This window comes from Bos mutus, chromosome 13 (genome assembly GCF_027580195.1).
Source record: "Bos mutus isolate GX-2022 chromosome 13, NWIPB_WYAK_1.1, whole genome shotgun sequence".
Classification (NCBI taxonomy): domain Eukaryota; kingdom Metazoa; phylum Chordata; class Mammalia; order Artiodactyla; family Bovidae; genus Bos; species Bos mutus.
In genome coordinates this window covers 72,311,490-72,328,335 of record NC_091629.1, presented here as the reverse complement: position 1 = coordinate 72,328,335, position 16,846 = coordinate 72,311,490, and the positions used below count along the sequence as shown (strand labels likewise).

General features: G+C 40.1%; 1 protein-coding gene across 1 annotated transcript in view; it reads left to right on the top strand.

Annotated features, from left to right (window-relative positions):
• Window positions 1-16,846, top strand: part of MACROD2 (mono-ADP ribosylhydrolase 2) — a 2,305,531-nt gene that overhangs the window by 2,083,839 nt on the left and 204,846 nt on the right. The window contains exon 9 of the mRNA XM_070382044.1: window positions 8,798-8,879. Within this exon, the coding sequence (XP_070238145.1) occupies window positions 8,798-8,879 (82 nt within the window). The remainder of the gene's footprint in view (window positions 1-8,797; window positions 8,880-16,846) is intronic.

The following is a 16,846-nucleotide window of genomic DNA, read 5'->3' as shown; positions in this document are numbered from 1 at the left end:
GAGCAATTTATCAAAACAAAACAAGAGGACTCTGAATTGTGCTGCCACCGAGTAATGACAGATGAACTGAGTTTTCAAAAAGCCCCCAACAATAAAGGATTCTTCTTATGCATGCAGAAGCAATTTCAAAATGCAAAGATGCCCTTTGAGTGTGTGTGGACTATGAATGCTCTCCAACTCCTCCAAATGTCTCTGGAAACACAGAAAGAAAATTTTTCTCATTCTGTAACTTAGAGATCAGAATACTAGTGTCTGTGGTGGAGTGCACAAATACAGACATACTTAATACCTTCAAGAGCAAAAAGAATTATATTCAGTGACATTTGACAACAATATTAAAATATCAGACCTGAGACTCCTGGAGGGTCTTGTGAAATCTTTTCCATTACTGCAGTTTCAACTGTGACCTTATTCTTTTTTTTTTTCCCTTTCTCTCATTGGCTGGTATGATCAAACTTAAAAAAAAAAAAAAAAAACCTGCTTTAAATATAATATGGACCATTTTTGTAAATGTTTCTTTTAAGTTAGAATTTCTCTGCAAAGTTGGAACTAGAATAAAGTGACCTTTCTGCATACCAGCCAGTAAAAGCATTTCCAGTGTTCTCTCTTTGGCTTATACTGTTCCTTGACCTGTTTTAAAAGATCAGGATACAACAGTGATTTTATCTATATGCCTGTGCTGTGCTAAGTGTTTCAAGTACCTTGTGAATAATAACTTTATAAACAATCGATGTTTATGAGCTTATTGCATGTCAGGCCCTTTGCCAAGCACTCTACATAGACTGTCTTAAGTGGTCATTACAGCAAGCTGTGACAGAAAGATTCTGAGATTCTCCCAAGATTCCCAGTATCTGGTGTACACATCCCTTCTCCCAGTTGTTTAAACAATAATCTAGGTCTGAATATGCAGGGAAAAGGTTGTTCAGATGTAATTAAAGTCCCAAATCAGTTGATCTTAAGGTAGGGAGACCACCTAAGTGGGCCAGACGACAAAAGTTCTTTACATCTGGGTCTAGATGTCAGATATGAAGGAACTTACAGATTCGGAATCAAGAAGGACTTACACACCTTCACTGCCTTGAAGATGGAGGCAGGTATCTGGCAAGGGAGGCAGGTGGACTCCAACTGACAATCAGCCAGGGGACAGGGACCTCAGTTCTCACCTGCAGGGAACTGTATTCTGCCAGCAAGACGGAGCTTGGCAGTGGCTTTCTCTTCACGGCCTCTAGATTAGCAGTCAGCCCTGGTGACACCTTGATTTCAGCCTTTTGATACCCTGACCAGAAAATACAGTCACACCAGGCAGGCTCTGATCTACTGAACCCTAAGCTAATAGTCGGGGATTGTTCTGAGCCATAAAGCTTGGGGTCGCTTGTTATGCAACAGGAGAAACTAATATATCTGCCCCCACAAGGTCAGTGTTTCCATTTTAGAGATGAGACTGAGGCTTAGAAAGGGTAGTGGCATGCTCAGGATCAGAGGGCAGCTAAGTGGTCAAGTCCAGGTTGGAACACAGCCAGCTGGTGTTGGAACACAGAGGTGACTCACTGTGGGAGACGGGAGACAGAGATGCAGAGATGTCCCCAAGCCCGTAGCCCCTGTCTGTCTTCTGTAAATATAAATATGATGGGGTAGTCACTCCCCGAATGAGGCAAAAGAGGCTTTTTAAAATATGTAATGAAAGTATTTCGTCACTTTAGCTCGTTAAAAAGGAGAGTTTCCTGATGGGGCCTGAACTCTTAAAAGGAATCTGCAGGTTGGAGATGGAGGAAGTCGTAGAGACATACTCTTGCTGGCCTGAAAGAATAAAGAATCCATATCCTAAACTGCCTTCCAAGGCCACATGACAAGGGATTGCCGGTGACCTCTAGAAGCTAAAACTGTCCCCAGTCAACAAGTAGCAAGATACTGCGGACCTCAGTCCTACAGCCATAGGGAACTAGAGTCTGCCAACGACCTGAATGAAGCTGTAAGTGGACCCTGGGCTCAGGTGAGAACTGCAGGGCAGCTGACACCTGATCACAGCTTCCGAGACCCCGAGCGGAGGGCCCAGTTCTGTACGGTCTGGACTTCTGACCCACAGAAACTCTGAGACAATAAAACTTTGCTTTATAAGTTACTAAGTTTGTGGTCCTCTGTTATATAATGAGACCAGAATGAATATGCTGGGGTGAGGAGAGACTGGTCTCCTTTTACTCCACAGAATCAAAGAGAAGGGGCTAGGACCCAGAAATATACCCATTTCTTCGTTTTCTTCTTTATTCAGTAGTGACTGTATCCCTTTCTAACTCTATTTAAACTTGACTTACCCAAAGCCCCAAGCAAGCTCCAATTGTCCTGGTCTTCTATCCATCTCAAAACCTCTCTTCATGTCATGTTGAAACTTAAGCCTTGGAATTTATTTCACTTATTAGCAGCAGCCACTGTTTTAGGAAGATCCCCAATATTCAAGCCTGTCCTGGTGAGGCTATTGGTTTATCTGTCAATAAGGCTGAACCTCAGTCTGCTTGCCCATCAGGCTGAATTTACACAGGATACCCCCTCCATCAGTTAAGGCCGTATTTGCCTGCACGCTAGGTCTCTGAGTGTTTGTTATTTGTCATTGGGGAAGCAAGTTGCATTCATCAGACTCCATTAATTCTCCCAGGACCGCTGAACCCACGATAATCTTGGCTGTGTCAGCTGCCCTAGGACTGGTAGCCGTGAAAAATGGGGGTCGGCCACAGATATTCCAAACCTGCTTTGCTGTGTAATCCTCTTCAGGGGCAGTGGCTGTGATGCTGAGAAAGATTAATAGAACTTATGTCATCATGTTTATGGGACATAAAACCCCCAACTGTGGATTAATGGATATCTTGGTGGAAAAAAATACATTTTCACTCCTTTATGCCTTGATGGGTGAGCTACAGTTGGCATCAGTAGAAATATATAGAGAGATTGCCTTCAGAAGGTCAGTTTTTAAAGGACTTTTTTGACCTCTAAGTCAGTGAAAATGGATTTTTGATTGTTGACCAAGACAACTGTAACAAAAGACTTTCAATCTTAGAAAAAATTCTTGTTGAAGTATCATATTCAGAGACGAACACCGATCCTAAGTATGACTTTTCACAGACTGAACGCATCTATGGAACTAGCACCCAGATTGAAAAACCAGGATCCCAGGCATTTCCCTAGGTCCCTTTTCACCAACCCTCACCCCGGAGTAATTTGCTATATTAATTTTTAACACCATTGGTGACTCTTCCTATTTCTCTAACATTTTTAAACTTTATAGAAATGGAACCATCCAGTGTGAACTCCATTTTTTTCTGGATTCTTTTATTCAATATTTTTAATTTGTATTATTGTGTGTAGTTATAAATTTTCAAGTCTTTCCAGTTTGTGTATCCCCTTGTATGCGTGTGTGCATGCATGCTGAGTCATTTCAGTCGTGTCCGACTCTGTGCAACCCTCTGGACTGCAGCCCACCAGGCTCCTCTGTCTGTGAGATTCTCCAGGCAAGAATACGGGAGTGGGTTGCCATGCCCTCCTCCAGGGGATCTTCCTGACCCAGGGATCGAACCTGTGTCTCTTACGTCCCCTGCATTGGCAGGCAGGTTCTTTACCACTTGCGCCACCTGGGAAGCCCCTTCTATGAATAAATCACAATTAATTTATTCATTCTACTCTTTGTGGGCAATAAGTAGCTTCCAAGTTGGAGATAACTACAAATTAGTGCTGCTGTGAATGTTGCAGTATAAGTCCTTTTGTAAACATACGTGTACATTCTGCTGGGTGTCTGCCTAGGCGTGGAATTGTTGGGTTGTAGGGTATGTACATATTCAGCTCATTTAGTAGGTACTGCCAAATAATTTTCCAAAGTGACTGAAAAGCAGTATATGAAAGTTCTTGTTAATCCACATCCTTGCCAATATTTGATACTGTTTATTCACTTTAGAAAGGTTTCTAAAACTTTTAAAACATCATAGTTTACAGATACCATCGTTGTTTCTCTTATGAAACTAAGAAGCACCCTGTATAAAAGCATCACTGCTGGGCTCAGGCACCTTTGTATTTGGCATAGTTTCATTGGATAAGATGGCAATCGGTAACAATAAATGACTCACCCTTTGTGTGGCTCTTTTCTACTTTTTGTAAAACATCCAGGCCCCTCTTTAATTCTGTACGCAGGTCCTCTGACAAACGTAAATGAAAGTCTTGTGTTTTTCCAAAAGAAGTCATTTTTTGTTCTGGAACTAAAGTACCCTTGAAATACATCTGCCATAAACTTGCCCTTTAGTCAGGTCTGTTTTCCTTAACTAGTACTCTGGGAATATTTACAAAGTTCCTGTTATGCGTCAGGACCTACACGATGCAAAGATGAGCACTGATGCAAAGGTGAGCATCACCCTAGTCTTCGTAAGGTTCTAGTTTTAGATTGTAACAAGAACTACAGTTACGTCATCAATTCCTAATAATGTTAATGTCACCTTTTATTTAAGCCTGAGGACCCATCTGAGTTTACTAATAACTTGTACGTTAAAAAAAAGAATGTGAGTCATTTTAAGTACAGAAGTTTCTTTAACTACCAAATATCGCCTGCATACTTAAGGAAGTTCACCAGGAAGATGGGCTAGGACCAACCAAAGTCTATACTGAAGAAAGTCACTGGACTCTGAGTAGCCTTGACAGGTTATACCCTTTCATAAAGGAGCCTTTTTATTATTCTTTGCCCTGTGTCATGTTCCTCACCATAATATCCAACTAAAGGATTTAAAGATTACATCAGTTGAGTGTAATCAGGGAAGCAGAACTTAACGAGAGATACGGAATAAGGGTTTTCTTATAGGGATTAGAACTTATTCAACAGTGAGAAACTGAGGAAGTCAGTGTCCAGAAGGGGATGACTTCTGGCAGAACAGAGAAGACCCCCTAACTAGGGCCCAGCAGAGGGAGATGCTGAGCACGTGTGTGGAAGGTCATAGCCTCCACATCTGACCAGGCCTGGAGCGTGTGAGCAGGGCAGGAGGGTCAGGAGCACAGCTGGATGCCGAATGGAAGTGAGCAAAGATGAAGTGGGAGCCACAGGAGCGAAGAGGAACCACAGGAACAAACTGCGCATCCGTGTGCCTCTTGGTGCCCGGGACCCCAGACCTGCTGTAGTGAGGACAGAACTCACTTCCAGCTCGGCCTGTTGGCTAGGCCTTCTGCACATGAATTCTCCAGGACCTCTGATTCTTGGGGCACAATGATTAGGTATGAGAGTGAGCATCCCAAGAGAAGCAGGCAGAAACTGTTATCACTTTTCACGACATGGACCCAGAACTCACATATCATTTCTGCAAGGGTTCTAGGCACTCCCAGATTCAAGAGAAGGAAATATAGACCCCACTTCTCAATGAGAGGATGGTCAGCATTACATCTTAAGAGGAACCTGAAGGATGGGGTATCTTGCACGCCATCTTGGAAAATACAGTCCGCCACAAGTGGTGACCAATACCCATAATGAGTTTATAAACACAGAGCTTGCCAGCTAAATGAGCTCTTATCCAGCAATAACCCCAAGCATACATATGTGTATGAGAATACACGCACATATGTGTATATAACAAGTACTTGGCAAATGAGGTTAATTCTTGGATTTAACTTGCTTCCAAGATATTTTCAGTGTTATGCCTAAGGATAAGGGCAGAGAACTGGGCCACCCAATTAGTTTAAAGTAAAAGTACTTTTCCCTCATCATCCATCTTCTCTCTGTGGGGAAAAAAAAAAAATAAATCAGGCTGCTGAATTTTGGACCCATACCATTTCCATGGTAACAAACTCTAAAATGTTAAAAGGTGGATTATAATTCCATGCAATATTTAAGAAATCTGGATTTAGTCTGTAGTGCCTAAAAGTACACTTAATAGCAATGAATAACATTACCACTAACCCTCCCTCCCCCCAACAAATGTACTCCACACACACACATGCAACATAAGTGTTGTTTGTTTTTTTAATTCCACAATTTATATTGCGGACATAAAAATAAGAAGAAATGAGTACAAATGAGACTGTCTGGCTTGGCTTGTTCTTCTTAGATCTGCTTTGAACCAAATTTTCTTGTTTTGATTTTGATCTCAATTAGAAGACTTTAGAAATAATCCGATCATTTGAAGCCTGGAGAAAAAAGTCAACCATCACAAGCACAGAAGTGAGAATTATTATGGTGTTTGGAAATTATAAGTAGTTTACTGAAGCTGAAGAGTAGAGTATGTCTAACACAGAATCTTACTTGTTAAACTTATTGTACTGAACTATAATTGACTTACAATATTGTGTTAATTTCTGCCATACAGGAAAGTGATTCAGTAATACATATATATATTCTTTTTCATATTATGTTCCACTATGATTTATCACAGGATATTGAATATAGTTCCCAGAGCTGTACAATAGGACTTTGTTGTTTATCCATTCAATATAAAATAGTTTGCATCTACTAATCCCAAACTCCCACCCACCCCTACCCTGCCTCTCCTTCCCTTTGGCCGCCACAAGCCTGCTCTCTGTGTCTGTGAGTCGGTTTCTGTCTCATAGATAGGTTCGTCTGTGTCATAGGTTAGATTCCACATGTAAGTGATATCGTATGGTGTTTGTCCTCTTTCTGACTTAGTATGATAATCTCTAGGTCCTTCTATATTGCTGCAAATGATATTATTTCATTTTTATGACTGAATAGTAACAGAATCTTATTTTTAATATTAGGATTCCTAATTATGATGTATTTCATAATATAGAAAGGTGTAGAATGAGTATAGAATATGATATCTATGTACCTACCCCATAGTTAATAGTGGTTACCCATCACCATATTTTCTCTTGAATCTTTTTTCTTTCTATATAAATAAATCATTCACTATTCAGTTAAAGCCTTACCAGTCCATCATTTGGACTTCCCTGGTGGCTCAGATGGTTAACCATCTGTCTACAATGCAGGAGACCTGGGTTCAATCCCTAGGTCGGGAAGATCCCCTGGAGAAGGAAATGGCAATCCACTCCAGTACTATTGCCTGGAAAATCCCATGGACAGAGGAGCCTGGTAGGCTACAGTCCATGGGGTTTCAAAGAGTCGGACACGACTGAGCGACTTCACTTCACTTCAGTCCATCATTTTACCTTCCCTCCGTTTCCAGAAATCATTATTGTCTTGAAGTTCATATGCAATATTCCTACATATATTTCTGGAAGTTAGTGCTTATGAATGAATCTCTACATTCTTGTATATTTGTGTTTTAAAATTTTGTATAGTGGCATCAGAGCATGTATGTCCTTTTGTAACTCATTTTTAATGCTCAACATTATGATTTTTATCTTTAGCTACAGGGCATAAACACACCATAGGGAAACTGGAGGTGAGCATGCAGTATTGTACAGATAGTTAATCACTGATTCAACTAAATGTATACATAACCTGGGGAGTGAGTTGATGTTGTTTTTGCATTTGTCGAAAATGTTAATGCCATGTAGGCAGGACTGGACACTAGAAACTCAGGTAAATAGAGGGAAAGGAAAGCAGGGTTATTTGTAACCCAGTCCTTCCATTTCTGAAGGCTAGGTGCTTTCTCCACCCTGTGGGAACAGTGGCTGGGGATGCATGGTTTTTGTTAAACCAGTGACTGCAGGAGGAAGTCCACTTAGCTGGGGGTATAGCCTTGTGCAAGGATCAGGAAGCCACATCTCTGAGCCTCCATCAGGGAACCCCGGTGATTGTTCGTGTCCTAATTCTCTCCCTACCCTCCCAGTCACATAGATCGCTCTCCTCCTAGGAACTCTGGGACTTGGCTCATGTGACTCTGTCCCCTACAGGCTGGGAGAGCTGAGAGGTTGGGAAGATGAAATCCATTTGGGTTTTTTCCTGTGCTGTCACACATACACCCCACTTCTGTTCCCTACTGATGTTCCATTCAATTGCCAGTTGCAATTTGATGGATGGAGTAAATTTTAACTTTTTGTACATTGTTAAAATAAAGGAACAAAGGGGGTGTTAGTTTTCAAGACACAAAATTGAGTCACTGATTTAACATCAGATATCCGTGAGCTGTTAGGTATACCCCATCTCTCTTCTCTGGTACCAGTTACTCTAGGAATGTCTCAGAGAAACTCCTTACATGCAGAAGCTCTTGAAACAGAAAACAGGGACCGTGCAAACATTTTACTTCTGAAGTGGCATTTCCTTATTCAGTAATAACCTACCAGATTAGTTACATTGGCCTCATGTACTGTCAGCTAATTACAGTTTATTTCTGCTGCATTTCCAAGTATGTAAAGCTAAAAGCAAGTGACTGCATGCAAATTATACTGTGTGAAGCTTTTTGGGTCATGTTCAAATACTAACAGTTTTGATAAATATATTTGTTTAACAAGGGTAGGACAAAGAGCTCTCTGTTTACTGACATACTTTATTGTCATTCCACCGTACACCTCTCGTGTGGCTGTTTAATAGAACATAAAAGTCTAGGTATCCTGGTGGAATCTCAGATCTTATTTATAGCTTGCTGCAAAGTGGCTTCTTGTCATTTATTATTTCTTATTTGATTTATGCAACATCTTTCCACCAAATTGACCATGGGTTTATTTACATAGAGAGTGCATTTACAAACACACATACACACACTCACATGTGTGAACTTAACTCAGTGTTCTCATAGAGTTAGCAGTATAGCAGCAAGAGTCTGTGAGAGGGTCTTCCGTTTATTTTTTGTTCCAAGACCATATTCTGGGAATGCATTTGCCTTATTTCCTCTCACTTTAGGTATCTCTTGTTTGCCCCTAGGTGGATCGGATCATCTTCTGTGTCTTCCTAGAGGTCGACTTTAAAATCTACAAAAAGAAAATGGGCGAGTTTTTCCCAGCAGGTGAGTAAAGCAGTTTGTTTCCCCTGAAATTGGAAGGTGAAAACATGAGGGCGTCACTTGCAGTTCTACTACTTTATTTTGCCGCCTACATAGTCTTACAAGTGTGGTTTCCATACACCAGTCACATCTGACAACCTGTGTTTTCCTTGCTAAGATCTAAAGGAGGCGACAGGAAATCCAGGCGTGATACCTCCTGCTCCGGCCAGGTGACTGTGTTGTCTTGGGAAACGTGGTTCATCTCCTGAGTCTCAGCCCCTCACATCAGAAGTGAGGGGCTGGACCAAACGATATTTTCTCTTGCCCCAAATTTCATGTCCTGTGATTTCTTCCCCACACTTGTAAGTCATCCAGGTCTAGAAATTGTACGAAACCCATCAATATTTGTAGGCACAATGCAGATTATTACTGCATTCCATCCCTCTTCTCCCCAAATTGCAGTGGAGAGAGCAGTCCTTTCTAGGGCAATCTGAAAAAGGTAGGCTCTCATCTTATTTCATACTACTTTTTAGAAAGTAGGAGAAACCTCAGGGTTATTAAAGAACCTTGAGTAAATGATTTACATCCATTGAATGTGCCATTAACTGTTCTTGGTTCATTTGAATATCACCCCCACTATCCCTCTTCCAGCCTGTGAATACCTTGCTATTTTCGTAGTTCCGCTGCATCCCAGTACCCTATGTACTTTTTTCAGCCATAGTAAAGACAGCTCCCAGGTAATTCAAATTACCATGAGAGTTCCAAAAAACAGCAAGGAGACATAAGAAAGTCTTCTTAAGTGATCAGTGCAAAGAAATAGAGGGGAAAGTCAGAAAGGAAAAGACTAGAGATCTCTTCAAGAAAATTAGAGCTATCAAGGAAACATTTCATGCAAAGATGGGAACAATAAAGGACAGAAATGGTGTGGACCTAACAGAAGCAGAAGATGTTAAGAAGAGGTGGCAAGAATATACAGAACTACACACAAAAAAAGATCTTCATGACCCATATAACCATGATGGGGTGATCACTCACCTAGAGCCAGACATTCTGGAGTGTGAAGTCAAGTGGGCCTTAGGAAGCATCACTACAAAGAAAGCTAGTGGAGGTGATGGAATTCCAGCTGAGCTATTTCAAATCCTAAAAGATGATGCTGTGAAAGTGCTGCATTCAATATGCCAGCAAATTTGGAAAACTCAGCAGTGGCCACAGAACTGGAAAAGGTCAGGTTTTCATTCCAGTCCCAAAGAAAGGCAATGCCAAAGAATGCTGAAACTACCGCACAATTGCACTCATCTCACACGCTAGCAAAGTAATGCTCAAAATTCTCCAAGCTAGGCTTCAACAGGACATGAACTGAGGATTTCCAGATGTTGAAACTGCATTTTGGAAAGGCAGAGGAACCAGAGATCAAATTGCCAACATACTTTGGATCACAGAAAAAGCAAGAGAGTTCCAGAAAAATATCCACTTCTGCTTCATTGACTACGCAAAAGCCTTTGACTGTGTGGATCACAACAAACTGTGGAAAATCCTTAAAGGGTTGGGAATACTGGACCACCTTACCTGCCTCCTGAGAAACCTATATGCAGGTCAAGAAGCAATAGTTAGAACTGGACATGGAATAATGGACTGATTCCAAATTGGGAAAGGCATACATCAAGATTATATTGTCACCCTGCTTAGTTAACTTCAAAGCAGAGTACATCATGTGAAATGCCAGGCTAGATGAAGCACAAGCTGGAATCAAGATTGTGAGAAAAACTATCAATAACCTCAGATATGTAGATGACACCAGCCTGATGGCAGAAAGCAAAGAGGAACTAAAGACCCTCTTGATAAAAGTGAACGAGGAGAGTGAGAAAGCTGGCTTAAAACTCAACATTCAAAAAACTAAGATCATGGCATCTGGTCCCATCACTTCATGGCAAATAGATGGGGAAGCAGTGGAAACAGGGACAGACTTTATTTTCTTGGGCTCCAAAATCACTGCAGATGGTGACTGCAGCCATGAAATTAAAAGATGCTTGCTCCTTGGAAGAAAAGCTACAACAAACCTAGCTGCTGCTGCTGCTGCTAAGTCACTTCAGTTGTGTCTGACTCTGTGCAACAAACGTAGGCAGCGTATTAAAAAGCAGAGACATTACTTTACCAACAAAGGTCCATATGGTCAAAGCTATGGTTTTCCCAGTAGTCATGTATAGATGTGAGAGTTGGATCATAAAGAAAGCTGAATGCCAAAGATTGATGCTTTTGGTGTTGGAGAAGACTCTTGACAGTCCCTTAGACTGTAAGGAGATCAAACAAGTCCATCCTAAAGGAAATTGGTCCTGAATATTCATTGGAAGGACTGATGCTGAAGCTGAAGCTCCAATACTTTGGCCACCTGATGTGAAGAACTGACTCATTGGAACAAACCCTGACGTTGCGGGGGAGAAAGGGATGATAGAGGATGAGATGGTTGGATGGCATCACTGACTCAGTGGACATGAGTTTGCGCAAGCTCTGGGAGATGGTGATGGACAGGGAAGCCTGGCGCGCTGCAGTCCATGGGGTCACAAGGAGTTGGACATGACTGAGTGACTGAACTGAATGGATGAACACTGTGGTGCCTGCCTTTCAGAAAGATTTTTTTGAGGTTTTCATGTCCATCTCAAATGGTCTTTCATCTAACTAGTGATTCTGGCAGGTAGGAAGGTGTGAATGAAGGCTGCTGGTGCGTGTCACCCTCTTAAGCAACCTTTCATAGCCTCATCATAGAGAGGATGCCCCTTCCACCCTCAGATCAGGATCGGTTGCCTAGCTACAGAAAATGCTGGAGGTGTTCCACTCTGTGCAGATGATCAAGATGGGCTAAGTTCTCCTGGGTGATCTGAAATCTTCTGTAATGTTATACTTGAAAGGTGAACCTGCTAAGTGTATTTCATTTGGGACTTTACAGTGTCCCCCTAACTGGAACATAACGTCAATCCAGAGAGACTCCCATGTGATGAAGAAGATCAGGGCTGTGATCTTTTTTCTCTTTTTCCTCCTCCTCCTCCTTCCCCTCCTTGTTTCACTTGCATTCATTTTTTTCAAACAACTCAGTATTTTCCAGAATATAAAGCACATAATAGCTGTTTAATAAGTAGCTGCTGATATGAGTTGAATTTAATAAATTCTTCTCTCCATAATCTCATGGCTTCTTTCTGTTTCAATCTCCTTGTTCCATCTTCTCTATTTCCTGTATAATCACACTGAGCAGATTTCTGTATTTTAAAGTCTTCTTAAAAGAAAACGTCCATTCATGTAAAAAATGCAACTGGCTATGGTATGTGCTTGTAAATGTCTTGTCAACACCACAGCATGATTTATAAGATTTTATAGATTTCGGATTCCTTGATATATTTGGCAATAATGACATCATATTCATTTTGAAACCTCTGAAAATGAAAACTTGTTTTCACTCTAACATATGAGAAAAATAATAATTGTATAAGTATAATGCATTGCTGTTAAAACAAATCTATCCATCAGCAGGTATTTCCAGTGATGCAAAGCCAAAAATCATATTACAGGTTTTAAAAAATGGGACAGTTTTAGTGATCTAGAATGTATTAATAGCTATGCAAATAAATTGTTGTTTGAAAATTGCTACTTTAAATAAATCCAAAATGCATCTTAGCACTCAAGCGAGTGAAATAATAATAAAATCATTCTCAGTTTCACATCAGTGCTTTGAATCATGCCGTGCTCATGAAATTATTTCTATTACATATTTATAATAGTAAGTACATTTTTAAACTAAATGTCAAAATCCTCCTATATTGTTCAGTATTTCTGCAATGCTGAGGCATCAGCCATTTGTAAATTCTAAATATGAAATATGAAATAAAAGTAACTTCTAATAGAATATGTGACTGCTAATATAGATGATATACATTATCTGTCCATAATTTGAATTTATGGTTAATTCATGACCATACTATCTTTGACTGGAATATAATTTTTCTGACTTGCACATACTCCCTGGACTGATTTCAGATTATCTAGCTAGTCTTCTTAACCCTTCCCAATGCAGTAATGATCATAGTTTAGGGGAAAAGTCATTTTTATGTTAAACCAGATCTCTGTGTTTGGGGATACTTTGGTCCCATATCTTTAAATTTCATAATGGAGACTAAGGCAAAATGAATGAGAAAACAATAGAAGTTAGACTAGAAATGATCATAATAAAGATACAGCACATGCATAACTACAGCTTGATGTTACTAACAGGCATAATAGCTAACCTTATGGATTGCTTTCTATCAGTCATAAGATACATAGAGTAAATCAGTCAAATCTTCATAACTCTGAGAAAGTCAGCACCATAGCAGCCCTACTTTTTCGATATGGAAAATGATGCACACTTCAGAAAAGTGAGACATTCAGCTAGGGACTAACAGAGCTGTACTTTAAAACTGAGAATAGTATCTGTCACCACACAAGTAATAAGAGGGTCTTCTGAGAAGGCTGGGGTCAAATCCTAAGAGGCACCTGGAGCATCGAGAAAGTCTCCCTGATTTCATCTGATTCTCATCACTTTTCAAATCTGCTAGGCTTCTCTTCCTTATAATGTCTGAGTTTTTCCTCATGAAACCACTCTAATATGAGTCAAGTTGGTACCATATTACAGATTTCAAAATCAAATTCCATCTAACTCATCCAGGTCGTGTGGTACAATTTTCTGTAGATAAGTGGTCACTAGGAAGTCAGGGATCACGGGAGAAGATGGAAAAGTGTCCGTATTAGTTTATCAGGGTTGCCATAATAAAGTGTCACAAATTGGATGGCTCAAACAACTGAAATTTATTTTCTCACAGTTCTGAGGACTAGAAGTTCAGCATCAGGGTGTTGGAGGGGCTGGTTTACTCGCCAGCCTCTCTCCTTGGCTTGTTGATGGCTGTCTTTCTCCTGTGTCTTCATGTGGTCTTCCCTCTGTGTGTCTTTATCTCAGTCTCCTCTTCTTACATGGACATCATTCATATCGGATCAGGGTCCACCCCAGTAAATTCATTTTAATTTAATTACTTCTTTAAAACCCTATCTACAGGTAGTCACAGAGAGTTCAGTTCAGTCACTCAGTCGTGTCCAACTCTTTGCAGCCCCATAGACTGCAGCACGCCAGGCTTCCCTGTCCATCACCAACTCCCGGAGCTTACTTAAACTCATGTCCATTGAGTTGGTGATGCCATCCAACCATCTTATCCTCTGTCATCCCCTTCTCCTCCTGCCTTCAATCTTTCCCAGCATCAGGATCTTTTCAAATGAGTCAGTTCTTTGCATCAGGTGGCCAAAGTACTGGAGTTTCAACTTCAGCATCAGTCCTTCCAATGAATATTCAGGCCTGATTTCCTTTAGAATGGACTGGTTGGACAGATGGTTAGGGCTTCAAAATATGAGTGTTGGGGAGACACATTTATCCCTTAATAGAGCCCATCAGGGAAATGCATTAGGAACTTTGGAAAAAAGAAACCAGCAACAGGTTTTTTTGAACAGTTTTATGGCTTTCTGTGGGTGAAGTACACATGACTTTTTCTTTCTGGGAGTATTTGTTAGAAGTCTGATGTGGCAGCTTATGGAATTATCATACACTTTAGTTGCAAATAATTTATAGTTACATGTGTCATTTCATAGCCTACAGCAAGTAATATTTGTATGATTCAAGTCAGAAATCTCTTTGTTCTTTACATAAAAGGTTTGGATTTTTCAGTGGGTAGGATTTATTTTGTGTAATTTTCAGTGAATATAAAAAACAAAGCATAAAAACACAAGTTCTGATCTTGAATGAGGAAGTCAGTTTTTTTATTGGACTCAAGTCCTAACAGAGAATTTAAGGACATTAATTTCCCTCATAATAAGAATTCCGTTTCTTAGTTTTGAGATTAGATCAAAGAATCCTCATGTTGGAAACTTGAAAGATAGGGTCAAGTCACCACCTTCCCTTTTTTGGGAGGGAAAGTCAAATTTCTTTACTGTAGGGTTTCCCAAATAGTGGTGATTTTGCCCTTCCAAGAACAATTGGAGACATTTTTGTTACTCACAACTAGAGGAAGGGAAGTGCTACTGGCAACTAGAGAGTCAGTGCCAGGCATGGAACTCAACCTCCTGTGATGCGTGAGACAGCCTCACAGCAAAGACTTCTCCGACCGCAGATGTCAAGAATGCAGAAGCTGAGAAACTCTGCTCTACTGTGACCGTCTCTCTCTCACCATTCAGGCCACCAAAGCAGGCTTTGCCTTTGGATCGGGTTTATTTCTACTTGCTAATACCTTACCCAGACTTAGCTGGATTCTGAACCTGTGCCTTCACCCTGACCTTTGGGTCCCTAGATTCACAACCATCTCCTGGTCTAGTCTTCTGGGTTTGCCTTCTCCCCATTCACTCTGGACCCACAGATTTCTTTGCGTGTGCCTCTGCTGCCCCCGCCCCAACTGCCTGGTTCTTCCAGCCCCAGCCCACTCCTGGTATCGCTCATTATTGCTACGTAGGAGATCTGATGTAGTAATCTCAGAAAGTGTGGTTAGCTGTTATGTAGTTTTTATATACCTAACGAATAAGTGTAGAGGTGAAGCTAATAGGCAGAACAAGGAAGAACAAATTCACCAATTATTCTCTCTACATACCTCAAGCAAAAGTTATGATTTCTTTGGCTAAAAGTTTCACTTTTATTAGTGATCATTGGGTTAGTGACCATTCATTGACAATATTATCTTGTGAGCTCACAAATACATTTGATATTAGAAATCTTCAATCCCCTACAAGTATCCAAACTCAGCTGACTCATTCACAAAGAAACTGACTATGACTAAAAAAATTTATCCATAGTCTCTTTATTGTTTGACCCTGAAAGTGATTAGATTTCTCCAATTTTTCTTCCAAGTATGAAATTTATATAGCTTATACACAATATTCATGTTGACTTATGCAGAGTTAACTATAATTAAATATGTACCTTTCAAATAGTAAGTAGCTGAGAAAATTAATAAAACAGAAAGATGATTCCAGGATTAAGTTGTATTCTTAAACCTGCCACTTGTCTCTAAGAGGAAGATTTGCTTTAGACAGAAAATTTCATTTGTGTTTGAGTGTGACTCAAAAACTATTTGAGAAAATCAAATAGAAAAGAGGCTGAAAATTTCACTCTCTTTTTGATAGACATAGCAAAATAATGATCCATTTGACCCACCAATATATTTGGGAGGCATTTCCAAGTACAGAATAAAATGATAAACTTTATAAAGCTGCAAAAATATTCAATGCCTTAAAAATGCACTTGAGAAATATATTTGTATTAATATACACATATAGAAACACATGTATGACCTGTATAAAGTTACTAGTAGATAAAATTAATAGACATAGAATTATGAATGTTTATAAATTATGAATTTTACTAGAGATGATTTCTGCCCTTAAATATAGATTTTTCTTTGTTGGATATAAAGCAAAACCATTTGAATGAAAAAGTCAAAGCATAAGTCAGGTTTGAGAACTCTACATTGGCAACCTGCTAAAAATTAAACAGATGACAGTGGTTGCCTAAATTGCATAGGTTTTATTCAAATATTGACAGACATATTATTAATTTATTTTATTTGAGTGTGCAGACATATTTAGGTTTTATGAAGGAAACCCCAAATATAGATTTTGATGAGAATTGTCATATCTTTTAACATATGACTATTATTTTCTAAACACAACAAGTCAAGAATCTTCTCAGTCAGGTTCCAATTATTTCAACCTCCTTGCTGCTACTGCTGCTAAGTCGCTTCAGTCGTGTCCGACTCTGTTCGACCCCAAAGACGCCAGCCCACCAGGCTCCCCTGTCCCCTGGGATTCTCCAGGCAAGAATACTGGAGTGGGTTGCCATTTCCTTCTCCAATGCATGAAAGTGAAAAGTGAAAGAAGTCACTCAGTCGTGTCCGAGTCTTAGCGACTCAATGGAATGCAGCCTACCAGGCTCCTCC